This window comes from Lepidochelys kempii, chromosome 6 (genome assembly GCF_965140265.1).
Source record: "Lepidochelys kempii isolate rLepKem1 chromosome 6, rLepKem1.hap2, whole genome shotgun sequence".
Taxonomy (NCBI): Eukaryota; Metazoa; Chordata; order Testudines; family Cheloniidae; genus Lepidochelys; species Lepidochelys kempii.
The window spans coordinates 17064912-17082385 of NC_133261.1; the positions used below are offsets into that span (position 1 = coordinate 17064912).

At 44.7% G+C, this 17474-nt stretch overlaps 1 protein-coding gene across 2 annotated transcripts in view; it reads right to left on the reverse strand.

Moving 5' to 3' along the window:
* The window catches only part of LOC140912487 (acyl-CoA (8-3)-desaturase-like), a 30852-nt gene extending 14322 nt beyond the window's left edge, over nt 1-16530 (reverse strand). For both annotated transcript variants that reach the window (XM_073346950.1, XM_073346949.1), the window contains exons 1-5: nt 16151-16530; nt 6060-6170; nt 5322-5519; nt 3861-3962; nt 3506-3634 (exon numbers count right to left, since the gene is read on the reverse strand). In XM_073346950.1, the coding sequence (XP_073203051.1) occupies nt 3506-3634; nt 3861-3962; nt 5322-5519; nt 6060-6170; nt 16151-16378 (768 nt within the window). In that variant the 5' untranslated portion in view covers nt 16379-16530. The remainder of the gene's footprint in view (nt 1-3505; nt 3635-3860; nt 3963-5321; nt 5520-6059; nt 6171-16150) is intronic.
* Between the last annotated feature and the right edge of the window lie 944 nt (nt 16531-17474).

Consider the following 17474-nt stretch of genomic DNA (forward strand, 5'->3'; position numbering starts at 1 on the left):
CACTAGCTCTGCTGCCCCTGCTCCAACTCCACCCAAGTTTTCTAGAAGAAAGGCCACCAATTTTTGCACAGAGGGGGTCTATGAATAGGTTAATGCAGTATCTGTCCACCACTTTCCCTGCAAAGTTGCTAGCACAATGCCATACCTGACCTCACCTACTGATCTCAGGACCCATGTGGAGGGGCATGTAGCTGCAGAGGTGGCTGATTTCCCCACTCTTCCATGTGAAGTGGGTGAGAATCAAATGTGAAGGGGACCCTCCATGTGCAGGTCTCAGATGCCTCATCATGATTAATGGCAATAGTGGGTATTGGCAGATCTCTCCTCCTGCTGCTAAGGATAGACTCTTGATATTCATTTGGGTTAATATGGATACCTCTATGCTGCGGCTGGGAGCGAGCTTCTCAGTGCAGTAAGACAGACATGCACTAGCTCTGCTCAAGCAGCAAGCTAAAAATAGCAATGTTGCTGTGCGCAGGTTGGGCAGTGGCTTGGGCTAGCTGCCCGAGTACTCAGGGGGGTCAGGTGGGTTTGTATTCCTGCTGCCTATGCTACCCTGACTACACTGCTATTTTTCATGCACTAGTTCAAGCAGAGTTAACGCACATCTGTCAGCCCATGCTGGGAAGCACGTAGATGTACCCTTTGCCTCTAGAAAGGTCAGTGATATACACATACACACATTTGTTATAGGAAATAGAGCTTAGCTCTGTCACAGTTAAGTGATGTCACTCCAGCAGTTAATGAAGTTAGGTTGTGTGTCAAAGTTCCTCCTCTGCCTTCGTGGGTCCTGCGCTTATTGGCAGATTTGCTCGCCTCAGAGATTCACGGCAGCCCTCAGTTTAGCCACTTTTGCCAGTGGGTCAAACCTGCCGTTCACTCAGTTAACCTCATCACTGGCCAGTATGGGGAAAAGGAAGGAGAACAATCCCTGCAGTCTCTGCTGGTCCACCTAGTGGATAGGGGAACAGGCCAGGGACCTTCCCCTCTGGTGGGACCCACAGTCCAGGTCAACTTCTCCTGTATCCAATAGGAAGTTGGGGGGGGGGGGAACCCACGCCCACCCTCTACTCTGGATTCCAGCCCAGGGCCCTGTGGATCACAGCTGTCCACAGTGTTTCACGTAACACCTGTGTGATAGCTACAACTCCCTGGGCTACTTCCCCATGGCCTCCTCCCAACATCTTCAGTATCCTCACCACAGGACCTTCCTCCTGATGCCAGATAGCGTTTGTACTCCTCAGTCCTCCAGCAGCAGCATGCCCTCTCACTCTCAGCTCCTTGAGTGCCCCACACTGACTGAAGTGAGGTCCTTTTTAAACCAGGTGCCCTGATTAGCCTGTCTGCCTTAATTGGTTCCAGCAAGTTCCTGATTGTTCTGGAACTGCCCCTGTTACCTTACCCAGGGAAAAGGGACCTGCTTAACCTGGGGCTAATATATCTGCTTTCTATCACTCTCCTATAGCCAACTGGCCTGACCCTGTCACAGTTGGAACTGTTAGATTGGTCTATAAGGGGGAGAGGTACCACTAAGTAGCATTGTGCAAAGCTCTAATACAGTGGGTGTTAGATTGTGGCGCATGGAACACAACCAGGTGATCCACAGAGCTGCTTTTGTCACAGTGGTGAAGCACCAGGAGGCATCACCGCTTGAATACTATCTGTCTTGATTTTTATACTAAGCCCATATTTTTATGGACTTTTTTATTGCGGGGAGGCTAAGCCATATAACTGAGTGTTGCTCTTTGTCCTGAAGATAGTGAGATTTCTCATTCTCACATGTTCCACGGGTGAGAGTTCTGTCTCCAATGGTCAATAATCTCATCCTTCAAGTTGACGGTTCCATGGTACCACAGGAACATAGCAGTGAGTAGTCAGTCTCAGAAAGAAAAGATTCTCAGGTAACTGGGCTAATCCCTGGACAGTTTTGAATATTGGGACCAAAACTCTGCAAATCATTCTGTATTGCCTGGAGAGCCAATGCAGAGAGAGGAGCACAGAGACAATGTGCTCTCAGAGGCCTTGGCTGATGAGTAGGCAGCTTGTGCATCCTGAACCAACTGGAGCTTTTTGCGGGGTCTGTGGTTCATTCATAGATATGATGAATTGCAATAATCAAGCGTGAAGTTCACAAATGTATGGATTACTATGAACAAATCAGTGTATGACAGGACTGGATACACATTCTGACCAGTCATATATATAGATGAGGGCATTTTTAGCAGTCAGTTATTTGAGTATCTCAAAGTAGTGGGTGGGTCATTGCTTGCTAGGTAGCTGTTCATTGGCAGGAAGGGAACATGTGCAAGGGTCAACAAAGTTAGCAAAATTAATTAGCAAAGAAACAACAAAGTTCCTGTCCAGGGAGAGTGCCTGATACCCTGCTCCCAGGTGGAGAAGCTTCTCAAAGGAGGGAGAGGACTACAAAAAGAAAAGCAGGATGCCCCAAATGATCTTTCCCCTTGCTCTGCCCATGGCATTCACGACATCTGAAGAACAAAGGAAGCAGCATTGGACTATGGGAGCGATCCTAATGGAAAGTTCAGCCAGTAGAACTGCTGAAGCATGTGGGGAGAGAGACTTTGCTTTGGATTTACTCATTTGTTAAATTAGGCATTAGTTGCATTTTACCTTTATTTTACTTGTAACCAACTCTGACTTTTATGCCTTGTTACTTGTGTTCACTTAAAATCTCTTTGTATTTAAGAAACTTGTTTTATCTAAACCAGTGTGTTTGGACTGAAGTGTTTGGGAAACTGCATTTCAGGATTTGTGCACATCATTTTCTATTAATAAAATGATAGACTTTCTATGAGCTTGTATTGTCCAGGAGAAAGCTGGGCAGTACATGACGTACATTTCTGGAAAAAGCCTGGGATTGGGAGGGTGCTAATGTCACCCTGCAGTGTGGGTCCCACTCTAAAGCCACTCTAATGTCACCCTGCAGTGTGGTTCAAGAGTAGCTGGCTGCAGCACTCACACTCTATAGCTCAACGTGACTTACATTCTGAAGGCTGTGTGAGAGCAGATCAGGAGTGGTAACTACTGCAGCAAAACAGTCTGAAGGGCACCCTAGGTAAGAGGGCTGAGGTGACACAGCTGTTCATCAGTCTAGATTGTATCCTGGGCATGTCACAGAGAGGAAGTAGGAAAGGGAAATTAATCTGGCGTCTTAAGGAGACAGAGGTGAGAATCAGCCCATCCTGGTGTGTGGTACACCTATCTGATATAGGCAAATGTAGGCCACAACAAAAGCTCTCCCTCATTTGCTAGTTGCCTTTTGCCCTGTTTTCCTTTCATCTTCTATTCTCTGTTTCTCTCTTCCTTTTTCTGTTTCTGATAGAACCCAAAGAGATTTCAGGCAGCAGATCTGTATCCCATCCTTGCCCCTTGCAAGATCCAGTGATTAGCTTGTTCCCAAACATACACCCTCCTGATTTCAGATGCTTTTAGCATCATATCTTTTCAGTGGTCTAAATAATTCCTAACTCACCCCCACACTCACCTCCACAGAGAGAATCTTTCCCAAAGCAAACAAGGAGGGATGCATTGCAATATCAGGGTCCTTTTGGAAGCAGTTGGGCTTGGCATGGTGCTGGGAATGATGGAGAGACCACCACTGTGCTGAAAGCCCCTACAGGAAAGGAGGAGACCACAGGAATCAGACTACAACACTACCAAAAATTAAATCACCTCATCTGTCACATATTAACCATCTTCCCAGTGTTGCACCACATTCTTCTAATTACATGTACAGTGCAGAATGTCAGTGTAATGCCATCTAAACTGAAAGGGAACCACCCCCAATGGTTGATCAGTTTTGCAAAGCAGGGTGAACACCCCCAGTATCAGGCACTTACCTTCAGATGGCTCATCACAAACTCATGAACCAAGTGGTTCCATTTGGTACTGCTGAAAACTGAAAGGTGCCCCAAATCGTGCTGCAGAAAACCAGCCTGAGACTGAAAAAGAATAGGATTCATTCAACAAACAGGGCCAGGTTTTAGTACACGGCTGCATCAGGGCCAGGGTGGTGGTATGCTCAGTCCTACCAATTCCTTGAAAACTGGGAGATCAGTGCTCCCCAACTCAGTGAGACCTTCTCTTCCTAGTACCAGGGAGATGTCCGTTCTCTCGAGTGATGTTCTCTCCCTGTACAGTCAGTGCAAGCCAACCCGATGAGAATGCCCTCTGCTGATAATGAAGGAAACCTTTTGTATTGTCAATATACTCTGTCCTAAGGTACCCCTCTGTGTGCAGTGTCCCCTGCCTGAAATCTGTTGAGACTCCATTCAGTGAACTCAAAGGCACTTGCTCCATTTTCACTATCAGAGCATTCAACCCCAGATTGGTAAAAACGTGTTCCTGGTACCAGTAAAGCATTTTTTTCACACTACCAGCTACTTTGGTGGGACGAGAGTAGTGGGTGAAGGGAGGGTTGTGAACTAAGACTGGAGCTAACTCTACAGAAGTAGTTTGAACTCTGTAGAAGAGTACCCTTCCTTTAAGAAGAACCCTCCTCTGGCCTCCTGCCATCTCCTCTGAGCATTAGTAATGCCAAAGGACCAACCAGGCAACTGTGTCTTTCAGTGCTTCTGTGTCCTCAGCTCCAGGGCACCTCATGCTCCCATTTGGGACTCAAGAAAAAGCTTGGTTCATACACAGAATGTGTCTCGAAGTTCAGACTCAAAAGATCAAAGACCAGAAACAACCTTTTTGTTATAAGAAGATTGTGTGGAGTGAGGTTGTCTAGCAGACTATGGGAAGGAGATGTACTGATAGTTCTGACTTCATTCACTCAGTCAGAATAAAACAAAAGAAATATTCCACAGGGTTGAGTTCACTACATGCAGCATCTCTGCCTTAGGCTAACTTCTTTACACAGACTCCTGGGAGAAGCTGTGACTAGAGCTGCTGTGAGCCCCTTAGAAACTGCATTTCTGCATCATTGCCTACTGTACTTCCACCAGCTGGATAAGGCTGAGGACTTGAGAAATTGTGAGCTCCCCACATCCATCACTCCTATGACATTTTCTAAGGTGCCTCTGACAAGAACAAGACCAAGACAAGAACTCCAGTAACTGTGAACTCCCCCAAATCAGGATTCCAACAGCATTTGCAGTCCTCTGAGTACCTCTACCTGAACCTTTTATCTTTGGTATTGATACAACCTGAGGTGAAGAAAGAGCATCCTGCTAGTCAGGTGACTAGTCACAGGAAAGATAAGGGGGATGGCCATGTAATAGGAATATGTAACTGGCCCCGAGTGTAAGGAAGGGTAAGCTGGTCCCAAACTACATTCTGTGGGTTGAGGACTTTACCTGAGAAATGGTCAGCAGTACTGTAGAGATGAGGAAAGGCACTAAAGATGTCCCAAAATACCAAAGAACAAACCATCCAGCAACATCCAGCATCAGAATGTGCAGGAGAAGCAGGAAGAAGAAGAGGTGGTTGGGGTTGAGGAGTCCCATCCTCTCGACGGTGGTGTGCAGCTCCCGGAAATCCTCTACAAGCAATTTCTGTGGAGAGACCCAAAGTTACAGCACTCTTCACTCTGGGTTGGCAAAACAACAGCTTAAGGAGCCGGCAGGTTTACCCTGCTTCTGCTCTGCAGAGAAGCCAACATGGCAATGAAGGAAACATTTTACCAACCGGTTCTATACCCTCTGAAAGGAGACACTGCAACACTACGGAACAGCTGACAGGCTCTGTCAAGCCCATTGCCAGTCTTTGTACCACTGGGGAGATCCTGTGGCTGACGCATTCTTCCCCACTGTCGCTGCTATGTGGGATTCACTGTGGGAATTGCGTATTGGGCAGAAGTCTGTGAGAGACTGGACCGGCCATTCCCAGTGTGAGTCACTATGACACCAGGGGAAGCTCTCAGCCAATGTTTCTTCAGCCTTCCTCCAGCAGACACTCTGGTTTCTATATGCAATGTGAAGTCTATTGGGGGTTCTGACAGACTGCACATGAATGGAAATGTGGATTTGCATTTTTCTAGAGCATCCTCCCAATTCCAGATCCAGTTGTGTTTCTGGCCTTTTGTACAAACTCACATTTTTGGTGGGCTCAAAGCTTGGTTGATCCAGGGCCAGCTCCCCGATCTGCAGTGAGCTCATGTACTTTCTCACCAGCCCCTTATCAATGTGAAATGCCTCAAAGGGATCCTGAAAAAACATACAAGTGAATGGAGTGAGAAAAATCCCAGAAGATATTACGCTAACATCTTATTAAGAAGATATTAAGCTAGCCGAAGAAAATTATGTTCCATCTCAGCAGGAAGCAACTCTGGATTAAAATTCAGTAAAATACTGTATGTTTTCTGTTCTATTCTGCATCTGAAATCAATACATTAAAATACTCATTAAAAAAAAAGTTTAACTTTTATAATACCCTAAACTGAGTATGCCTCCAACATTTAATTACAAATGTATACTTTCATATAAAACTCAATTTATTTCAACATATTAAATCATGTTAGATCTGTTTCAAACATGAAAAAAAAAATCACAAAAAATATCAAAATTGTTCCCCTTTCACTGGGTTCAAAACAGACCCCTTTTCCTTCCTTCCTTCCTTCAATTATTTGTGAATTTTTAAATCAAAACATTTATCCAAAACATTTTTAAAACGGTTATCAGTGTTTCAGAAATTTTGTAAATAAAAAATTAAATTTACAATAATGATTTGTATGAAATAAAAGTTTTGATAACCATTTCCATCATGTTTTTGGTAACCCTTTTAATAAAAAAAAATGAAAAAAAATCAAAACATTCTGCAAAAAATGAAAAGTTTCAAAAACGTGAAGTTTTTTGGGACAAATTTCATTTTCACAAGGTAATATTTTCCATGAAAGTCTTTTTGTTCAAAAAAATTTCAGTCAGGACTATGTGTTGTATTTAAAAATAGCTTCAAGAAAAAAATCCATATGATAAATCTGCGCTCATACATTTACTCTTAAGATTACTGGAGATGTGGCATTAAAGGGGTATAAAAATTGGTAAGAAAGAGTCATTCTTGGTAGTTTGGACAATGTTCGATGGATTCAAAACATCTTGCTTCATATCTGGGTCATCTGAAAGAGATGCTCCTATTACAGAAAAAATAATCCTTGAAAATTTGAAAGACCTCCTCCGGTCTCTTTCAACCCTAATATAATATAACAAAATATTTTGAGAGAAATGTTCATTTTGTCTCATTTTAAAAGTATCTTTAGTATCTAGAGCTTTAGTATAATCTATTTGAAAATATTGGTAAAACGTTTCCGTTAATTTATTCAACGGACATTGTAAGCACCTTAAGGCAGGAACTGTCTGTTTGTACAGTACATAGCACAATGAGGTCCTGGTCTATAACTGGGACTCTTAGGCACTACTGCAATATAAATTAATTGTTAATGTTATCAGTAATAACACTATCTGACAAACTCTAATGGGACTTGATCCTACTCCCATTCAAGTCAATGGAAAAAACTCCCATTCATTTTGAATGGTGAAGGATTACGCCTTTAGTATGCATCAACTGTCTTATAATGAAGCTTTAGACAACTCATTAACTGACACAGAGAGAAGATGGGTGGGGTATTAGACCAACTTCTTAGAAGATCTCTGTGTAGCTCAAATGCTTGTCTCTTCTGCCAACAGAAGTTGGCCCAATAAAAGGTATTACCTCACCCACCTTGTCTCTCTCATATCCTGGGACCAACACCACTACAACAACACTGCAAACAACTTGTTAATTGCCAGTTTTACAATATTTCAGTTGGCAAAATGTTGTTAGAACCACATGCCCTCCAGATCCAGCCACAAATAATTTGAACAAACCCAGTCGCGAGCTCCCATGCTCTTTGACCTTCACAACATTTTGCTTTGTGATCCATTACAAAATACAGAGGAACAAAGAAGTAGGATAGCAGAATATTTTTTTAAATGAACCTGCTCCTTTGTTTTTTGTATTTTCATGACACATTTTCTTCTCCAAAGAGCAACAAATTCTCTCTCTCATGTCCTGAACCTCACAAATATAGATAGATATTAATGAATGAATGCAACAAACTAACAAACCAAAGTTCAGGAACAATATTTAGCTAGGCTGTGCCCTTCTGGCCCTGATCTCCAAGTCAATACTCCCAGACATTGAAATTCTGCCCGGCTTTAGGTAGCCACTGACAAAGAGGCACCTGCTGATCCTCAAGAAAGAGTCAAATTCCTAGCATCACTTGAGTGGAAGCCACCACGTAGCACAACCTCCAGAAGATGCTGTGATAGTTGGAAACTGCGGGTGGTGTTTTGAATCAAAGATGCCATTAGCATCACAGCATATAGGCACATTTATTAACCATAAATCTATGCTAGTGGTGCTGGAGTCAGGACTTGTGGTTGCACATTAACCAGCTGAGTGCTTTGAGAGAGAGGGTATGCTCAGAGCCAGAAATATGTCCTCTCACTTTGCCAACATCATCCAAGCCAAAGTCAATACCATCTGTGAAGTGCTCTCCATTTCTTCATTCTCCTCTCCCTCCCCTCCTGAATTTCTGTCTTGGAATCCAGTTTCTTTTATTATGTCCATCTCCAGCCTCCAATCCCATAACGTATTTCCTCAACCTTGTCCACTCCCAGTCATTCTCTTATCCTAAATCTCTCCTCTGGTTTTCTCCCCTCTACCTCCAAACATGCAATTATAGCTCCAATCCCAAAATATCCTTTTGACACCACTTGTCTCTTTAATACCCATATCCCTCCTCTCCTTCACCTCTAACCTCATGTGAGCAGTTTACTTCTGTGCCCTCCATTTCCTTTCCTCCAGTTCTCTCTTTGACCCTCTACAGTATGAGCTTCACTCACTTCAGAGTAACCTCTGTCACCTATATCCCTAATTACTCTCTCCTTTAGCCGTTTCAAATGGGTCTCTTCTCCATCATCCTTATCCTTGACCCCCGCCATTTCAGACACAGTAGAACAAAGACAGAAAAAGTTCCAGTGGCAGAAGATGAGGCTAGACAAATTTGGACTAGCAGTAAGGCACATGTTTTTAATGGTGAGGGTAGTTTACCATTGGAACGACTTACTAAGGGCTCTGGTGGATTTTCTATCAATGGAAATGTTTAAATCAAGATTGGATGTTTTTCAAAAAGATATCGTTTAATTCAAACAGGAATTAATTCAAGGAAGTCTTATTGCCTGTGATGTACAGGAGATCAGACTAGTTGATCACAGTGGTCCCTTCTGCCTTTAGACATTACAAATCTCTGAAACAGATACTTCTCTGCCCAAGGCTTCCATTGTTCTCCACTTTCTTGGTATCCTCTTATGTTTTTGACTTATCCTTCTAGGACCTTCACATACTCCTTTCTCTATCAGAGTCCTCCAGGTCTCTCTTCTTTTCCTTTACATTCTCTCCTTTGGATAACTATATTCAATGACTCTCCCGGGTTCGGGTATCACCTCCACGCTGTTGTTTCCCAAATTTACCTCTCAACCCCAAACTATTACCATCAGTCCAGTTCCACTTCTCCACCTGTTGCCTATATTCTCCCCTTGGAAATCTCATAGCTACTGAAAAGTCAATGGGCCAAACACATTTCTGATCTAAGATCACTGACTTGGTGGGGTTTCACCAGAACTAATTTGCTCCAGTTTCCTATCTTCCAAGTTGACATCATGGGCATCATCTTTGACTCTTCTTTTTGCCTTTCCTCACAGACAGATTCTGCAAACCCAGCCACTTATTTCTCTACAACAAACTAAGATTTCTGAGTAAAGGAAAGATTAGGGAAAAAGTACTTTCCCTCCTTGTGACCTTTTCTTGAACCACTTTACAGCCAAAATGGCACAGGCTTGAAAGCTGAAATTAGCAGGGAAACAACCCATATCGAAGGGCCTTTGAGACTATATCTACACTGCAGCAGGGTGGTGTAATTCTCAGCTCAGGCAGACAGACACACGTGAGCTCCGCTCAAGATAGTGCACTAAATATAGCAGTGTAGCCATGGCAACATAGGCAGTGGCTTGGGCTAGCCAGTGAGGGGCTGTGTCACCACTTGCCCTGCAACCTGGGGTGCCTCCAAACCTAAGCTCCTCACAATCAGCCTGCAGGTCCCACCCGGAGTGTCTGTGTATAGTCACAGCCCTGGTCCACCAGCTCTGACTCTAGCAGACTGCCAGCAAATACTAGCCACACTCTGGCTCCCACCAGCTTTGGTTACTACTTGCAGGGTGACCCCAACAGGCTTCCAGTCCCAGTTTTTGCCCCCACAAAATGTGTTCTGCACAGTCCAGCCCTCTCCTGGACAGTCCGCTGGTCTGGATTGCACCCCATACTGTCCTACTTACCCCCTTACCAGCTGGGGCGGGTGGTGTGTCTCATTCTCTCCCTCTCATGTTCACGACCCTGCTCCCCAGCAGCTCACTCCCCCATCCCTCTGCTTGTTCCCATCTCTCCAGGTAGCTCCTAGCCCCTCCAACTGCCCATCCCAATGCCATAGAACCTGCTGGACCCAATATTCTGCCCCATCCCTGCTAATGGGGCATCACCCAGAAGATTCTGGTGCCTGTTTGAGCAGCTGGAGGGAGGGTGCATCCCCCATCCCAGGCGACACAGACTGACCAGTGCCCAGTATTGGTAACTGTCCCAATGTTTGTGGGACAGAGCCTGAGTTCAAAGGACTGCCCCACGTCTCTCTGTGCTGTAAAGTGGTTCTGTTAACAGCCCAGTTTTTTCCTACTGGGTCCATGTATGGTGCTGGGCTTGAGGCACAGCTGATGCATACTTCAGGTGGCAGTCAGGTGGCCATATCTCCCCACAAGAGGTCTGGAGCCTCTGCTATCGCACTGCAGAGCTGACAGCAGAGGCAGCACTTTGTGGGTCACCTACAAGCAGCCAGGAGACCAGACAGCCCTGCAGTGCCTCATATCTATCCACAGAAGGGACTGTGCAGGCCCCAGACCCAGCCAGACATAGAGATCAGAACAGAGCAACAGAAAGATCCCTGAGCACACGTAGCCCTGTTGCCTGCATGCACCAAGCAGTGGAGCTGAAGGTAAGAGAGACCTGGAGAAGGGGTCTGGTGTCTGCACTGGCCTGGACCTGCCACCACATTCCTTCCAACCCCCTGTATAGCAGATGATAGTGCCAACTTGGCCCACTCATCCCTGCCCAAGTCATTACTCAGGGTTAACGCCAGCCCAGGCCAAGGAGTTGAATGTGCAAGTGACCATTGATGCTGGTGTTTGGACAGGGTGGGGGATCCTCTTTATGTATATTAGGGATTATTTTTTCCAACATGTATTACTTTGAACATTGAATTTAATCTACCGTATTGTTGCCCAATCAGCCAGTTTTGTAAGAGCCCTCTGCAACTCTTTTGTAAGAGCCCTCTTGCAATCAGCTTTGGATTTATCTATCTTGCAAAGTTGGAAAATAATACAACTTCACTGTTCACCCCCTTTTCCTGATCATTAATGAATATGTTAAACAGCACAGGTCTCAGAAACCAAGGATCTGTACTGTTCACCTCCCTCCATTGTGAAAACTGACCATTTATTCCTATCCTTCGTTTCCTATCTTTCAATGAGTTACTGATCCATGAGAGGACCTTCCCTCTTATCCCATTTCTACTTATTTCCCTCAGAGCTGTTGGTGCCAAATATCACAAGACTCATGATAAAAATCACTAGAATTGGCAACACTATTGTAGGCCTGCGACTAGTCTTAATTTTGTCAGCCAACACGTTTAGTCAGTACAATACAGGACTGGGAGTTAGGAGAACCCAGGCTCTAGTACCCGTGTTTGTCACAGTCTTGCTATGTGTTCTTGCACATGTCACTTAAGTAGTCTGTACTCAGCTTCTTTGCCTAAAAATATGGATAATAATCCTTACCCACACTTGTAAAATGCGGTGAGATCTTCAGATGAAAGGTAATGTGTTAACCTAGAGTATACTTATCTCAGGGCTAGATTTTTACTTTAGGCACAGTCCTGACCAAGCTGCACCACTCCAACTGTATGTTGGGATGCCTTGTGACTCTGAGCCACACTTCTGAACCACAATTCTTTCCTCCATGCTCAGGAGACCTATACCAACAGTAAACTACTTCCTCCTCATGCTGGCTCAGCTACTCTGGCCCATTCACTTGCTTGGGGTGGTAGTAAGCAGGTGAGTAACCCCACTTACTCCTTTATAAATGAACCAAATGTCAAGGTAGCTTACTCATGGATGTAGGGAATTTGTTACTCCCTTTTAGAAGTACGCAGTGCAGGTAACAATCTAACCCTATGTATATAAAGCACGATATATAGGCAAACTGTGTATTTCTTAATAATTGTTTTGGTGTATAAGTACTGTGGCGACAGACATGTTACAGATAGCTATAGTATGATACACTTTAATGCTACCCACACCTTATCTGGGTACAAGGAGCACAACAATAAAGCAGGATGGAAAGTGAAAGCAGGTGATGGCTAGCTTTTGATAATGGGCTGATCAGGGAAGGAAGAGAGAAGCTAAGATGGGGCCATAGAGCAGAAAGGGCATGGAGAACATCAGCAGTTCTGTTACTGGAGCTGACAGCTGTTTGGCATTATGGCATGAGGTAGCAAGACACCTTATGTAACTGAGTAGGTTGGATACGCCTAAGGCTACTAGTTTCTCCATTTGCGTGTTCCTGTTGGACGGCCTGGATACATAGACAAAGCAGGAATGACGACATTATCATTTAGACTAGTCATTGTATCTTTCAAGGTGCTTCTATAGCCATGACCATAGTATCAGAGTGTCTCAATCTTTTATTATATGGATCTGTACAACACCCCAGTAAGTTAAGGAAGTGCTATTATCTCCATTTAACAGATGGGAAACTTCAGCACAGAGAGATTAAGTGACTTGCCCCATATCTCACAGGGAGGCTGAGACAGCAGGTACTTGAACTACTGTTCTCAAGTCCAGTCTACCGCCCTAGCCCCTGGGATATCTCCTTTCATTCACCTGATGGCTGTAGAGTGGCAGTAACATCTAATGGAGGCAAAGTCTCTAATGCACCTTTTGGAAAGGATAGTACTAACAAAGAAGAATCATGAGCCACATTCTTAAAAGGACCATGCACTTTTTTTGTGAAAGAATTTTATTTTAGATTTCCTTATTACCTCTGGCCAGCAATCCTGGGGTTACTGTAGAGAAAGTAATTGTGCTATTAAGGAAGTACATTCAGATCAGTCTCCTTTTGTAATAAAACAAAAACCCACACATAAGCACACAATCTGATCATGAGGAGAAAAAACAGCTTCCTCATGAATTCCTAGCTCCACTACATCCCTTGGAGAAAACCCACCCTCTGAGAATAAGGCAGTCAGCATATCAGAGCCACCCAACTTCCTCACAAGCTGATTAGCTAACTGGTGGTTACCTCTTTCCTCTTGATTCCACTTCCCCTATCTGAAAGTAGTCAGGGAGCTCCCTGCACACTTCCCTCCATGGTGAGAGCTTCAAGACCTTGTATGAGATGGACAAGGGAAGGAAACACACATGATTCCTTCCATCCCCTCATCCTTCTACAGTGAACCCCAGTCCCTTTTATTTCCTGCTTCTATTCCCACAGGCAAAAATCAGACCAACACACACAGGATTGGTGATAAGGAGGTGACATCCAGTTCTGAAGTAAGGCTGATATTTACCAGTATGTCTTGACTTGTATTTCATCACCTTTTCTAAGGAATATTTCTTTAAATCAATAGTGCCCCTCTTCCTTCTTATATTTCTCATGCTGCCCTCAATGCAACTCCAGGGATGCTGGAGCAGTTTTTAATAGTGGGGTGCTGAGAGCCATTTAACCAAACTGTAAACCCTGTATATAATGGAAACCACTTCAAGCCAGGGGGTGCTGCCACACGCCCAGTTCCAGCACCTATGTGCTATTCCCACCCACCCAGTCAGCTTTTTGGTGTGAAACCAGCTAGGAGTAGTGCACAGCTGATAAGATCAAGGTGTATGGATCAGCTTTCAGGGTAGGAAGGTACAAACAGTGTTCTAAAATGCTTCAAAATTGGAGGTTTACATTTTGAAATTTACTACCAAAAATGATATCCCAGCCCTATGGATTGGCTAACATATCCCAAACACCAGATGTGACTTATATGCGGGAGCTGAAAGTGCAAGTGCAGTTATTTTTTTTTAATATATATATTTTTAGGAAGATTGGAAAGGGAAGCAAGAAGAACACCATTTTTACCTGTTAATTTTGTTTCCCAAAACACAGTTAAGAAGCAGGAGAACCGATGAAATTGCAGACATCTTTAGCCCCTTTCTAAACACCACCTTTTCTTTCTCAAGTCCCCCAGCATCTGATACTGTATCACTTAGCAACAAAAATGAATTATTAGCCATTTAAGGAAAGGGTGAGAGAGGAGTTCTTGCTATTAAAAAGCCAAAAGGAGAAAGCGAATAAAAGAAGTGATAGCCACTCCAAAGGGGAGCAAGAAATTAACTTTTATGTGAAGAAAACTGAGCAGTAATACAAAGAAGAATTTAAATGCAATACAGCCATAATGTAGCCCAATGATTTCATTGGGACTGTAGGTTGTAAGATGCAGCTGTATTTTCAGTCACAGACCAACCGTCATAAAAACTCCTAGGTGAAGAAGGTGGATGAATCAGAAACAATTTAGAAAAATACCTTTTGCTAGTAAAAACTGTCTCTCTCTGATTGTTTCAGGTTGGGCCATAGCCAGCTGCCCAAGTCACAGAGGGTGGCATAAGACTGGAGGCCCCTGAAACAGGGGGTTACAAGGGTATGTTTATGGTCTGCCAGCATACACTGATAATAGGATGTCAGATAATTGAATTTCTGAGACTGATTTTAAAGAGGCATATAAAGGGACATCTACAGTTGGGCACTAGGGACTGAGAGCAGGAAGCATGGCCTATGGAATATTGGGTTTTGGCTTTGTTTGTCTGCTCAGGGATATCCTTTCACATCTACATAATGTGCCAAGAGTTAACAGATTCTTTTCCACCCACAGAAACAGGAAACTCATCTCTTAGGAACCTGTGACTCCTAGTTCCTCAAAACGGCAGAGTGTTTTACCAGCCAGTTATTATTTCTCCCACAAGAATCCCTCTGTCACGGAGGAGGGAGGGATCTGAGCAAACAGAACATTTGTTTCTATCTATGGGCATTAGGGGAGGCAGTTTCTTCTGCCTCTCAACTCCCAGCATAAACCACCTCAAGTGACACATCTGTCTATGGGCACCACACTCCAACACAGATTGAATAGGGAAGTTCCGTTGGCTAGAAGTCACCTGAAGTCACCAGCCTAGTGATATCAGTGATATAAAGGATCAGATAAACACTGTGCAGTTTAGGGTGATCGCAGGCACAAATCTCTCTCATATGACAAGTACCTTTCTCCTCAGCCTGCAGTTCTGAGACCTTGCCCCTTCTGTTGTCTTGATAAATCAATCATTGTCTATAGCTCTCCAGTGCAGCTGTCTTAACCCTACAGGTTTCAGAGTAACAGCCGTGTTAGTCTGTATTCGCAAAAAGAAAAAGAGGACTTGTGGCACCTTAGAGACTAACCAATTTATTTGAGCATAAGCTTTCCTGAGCTACAGCTCACTTCATGGGATGCATACTGTGGAAAGTGTAGAAGATCTTTTTATACACACAAAGCATGAAAAAATACCTGCCCCCACCCCACTCTCCTTCTGGTAATAGCTTATCTAAAGTGATCACTCTCCTTACAATGTGTATGATGGGCCATTTCCAGCACAAATCCAGGTTATCATACACATTGTAAGGAGAGTGATCACTTTAGATAAGCTATTACCAGAAGGAGAGTGGGGGGGGGGGAGGTATTTTTTCATGCTTTGTGTGTATAAAAAGATCTTCTACACTTTCCACAGTATGCATCCCATGAAGTGAGCTGTAGCTCAGGAAAGCTTATGCTCAAATATTGGTTAGTCTCTAAGGTGCCACAAGTCCTCCTTTTCTTTTAACCCTACAGAGGCCAATTACTTGGGCCCTCCCCTCTGCTGCCACCAGCATGGCATCCTGCCCCACACAATAATTGATAACCCAACTAACCCACCCCCTGCGCCCCAGTTCAGTTCCCCGCCCTGCGCTCGCTAATAAACCGGACGCCTCTGCCGCTCACCGTGGCGTCCTGCCCCGCGTAGCTGCTGATGACTCGGGCGCCCCCCGGGTGCCGCCGGTAGAACTGGCTGATGTCATAGACCTTCCTGTCGATCACCAGCCACCGCTCCTGCTGCGGGTGCCCCTGGCCCGTGCGGAGCCCGATCTCCTCCCAGGTGAAGCGCCGCGGAGAGGAGCCCGCCAGCTCCGGCTCCTCCATCCCCGCCTTAGGACCCCGCAGCGGAGCCATTCCCCGCCTGCTGTCTCACCACTGAGACCCACTAAGCCAGCTGCTCCCCTCTATCATAACCAAACTGCGCACTGTGAGCGAACCGACCCGCCTCTGCCGCGCCCGTCCCTAATCTGTCCGCCTAGACATGCCCTGGGGAACCCATTGGCTCACGAAGGCCCACCCACAACTTCACTTCCCTAAAGCTGCATCCCATCCCATCCCTCAAGAGCCCATTGGTTGCCCCGCTCTCTTCAGTCCTAAGCCAACTCACTGGCTATCCCGGCAATCAATCGAGCAGGACAAATCCCAGCCGGGCACTTTACTACTTTATTTTTAAGGGGGCCCACGTTGCTAAAATCACTCCCATTCGCCTTTTCCCGCTGAGTCTGTGGGAGCAGGGGAGAAGAGCTGGATTCCCTAGCCTGAAGCTGCTTGTGGAGGGACAGGCTCAGGCTGTCAAGTGAGACTATCCTGCTGCCACCAGCTGTGGCACCTGGTAGATTCCCCTCTGAGCTTCAATAGCTAGGACAATACATAATGAAGGAGACAAGGTGGGGGAGGCTGCAGAGGTGCAACAAATGATTTGACTAGCCTGCAGAACTTTTACTTCTAGTGATGATGCACAAAATAGAAAAGAGCCCCGACATGGCTGTCACAGCCTAGACTGAGTTTTCAGGGCTGGCAATTAAAAATGTAGTGTAACTTATGTTACATTTGATACAAAGGTCATTGAAAGACAATAAACATGAAACCCCACGGTGCTATCTTTACAGACCCTTTTCAGAGTAGAACTACACTTTACATTACTTTGACCCAGACCATGACAAATTTTAAAGATTGTCATTAACACTTTGAATTGTACCTGAAGTGAACGATGACCAGTAGAGTGCATGGAGCACGGTGTACAATATCATATAAACATATAGTCTAATATACAGTAAATGTAGTATGTAGGTCCTAGTCCCAAGATGCAGGCAGGGATGGGTGTTTTGAAATATTTAATAGACATTTTTAAATGGCAATCGGCAAGTTAATATTGAAAAGCCATACAAAAGAAGTATATGTTTTAAGGGAGCATCTGAATGAGAACAGGGCACTTGGCTGCCACACAAGA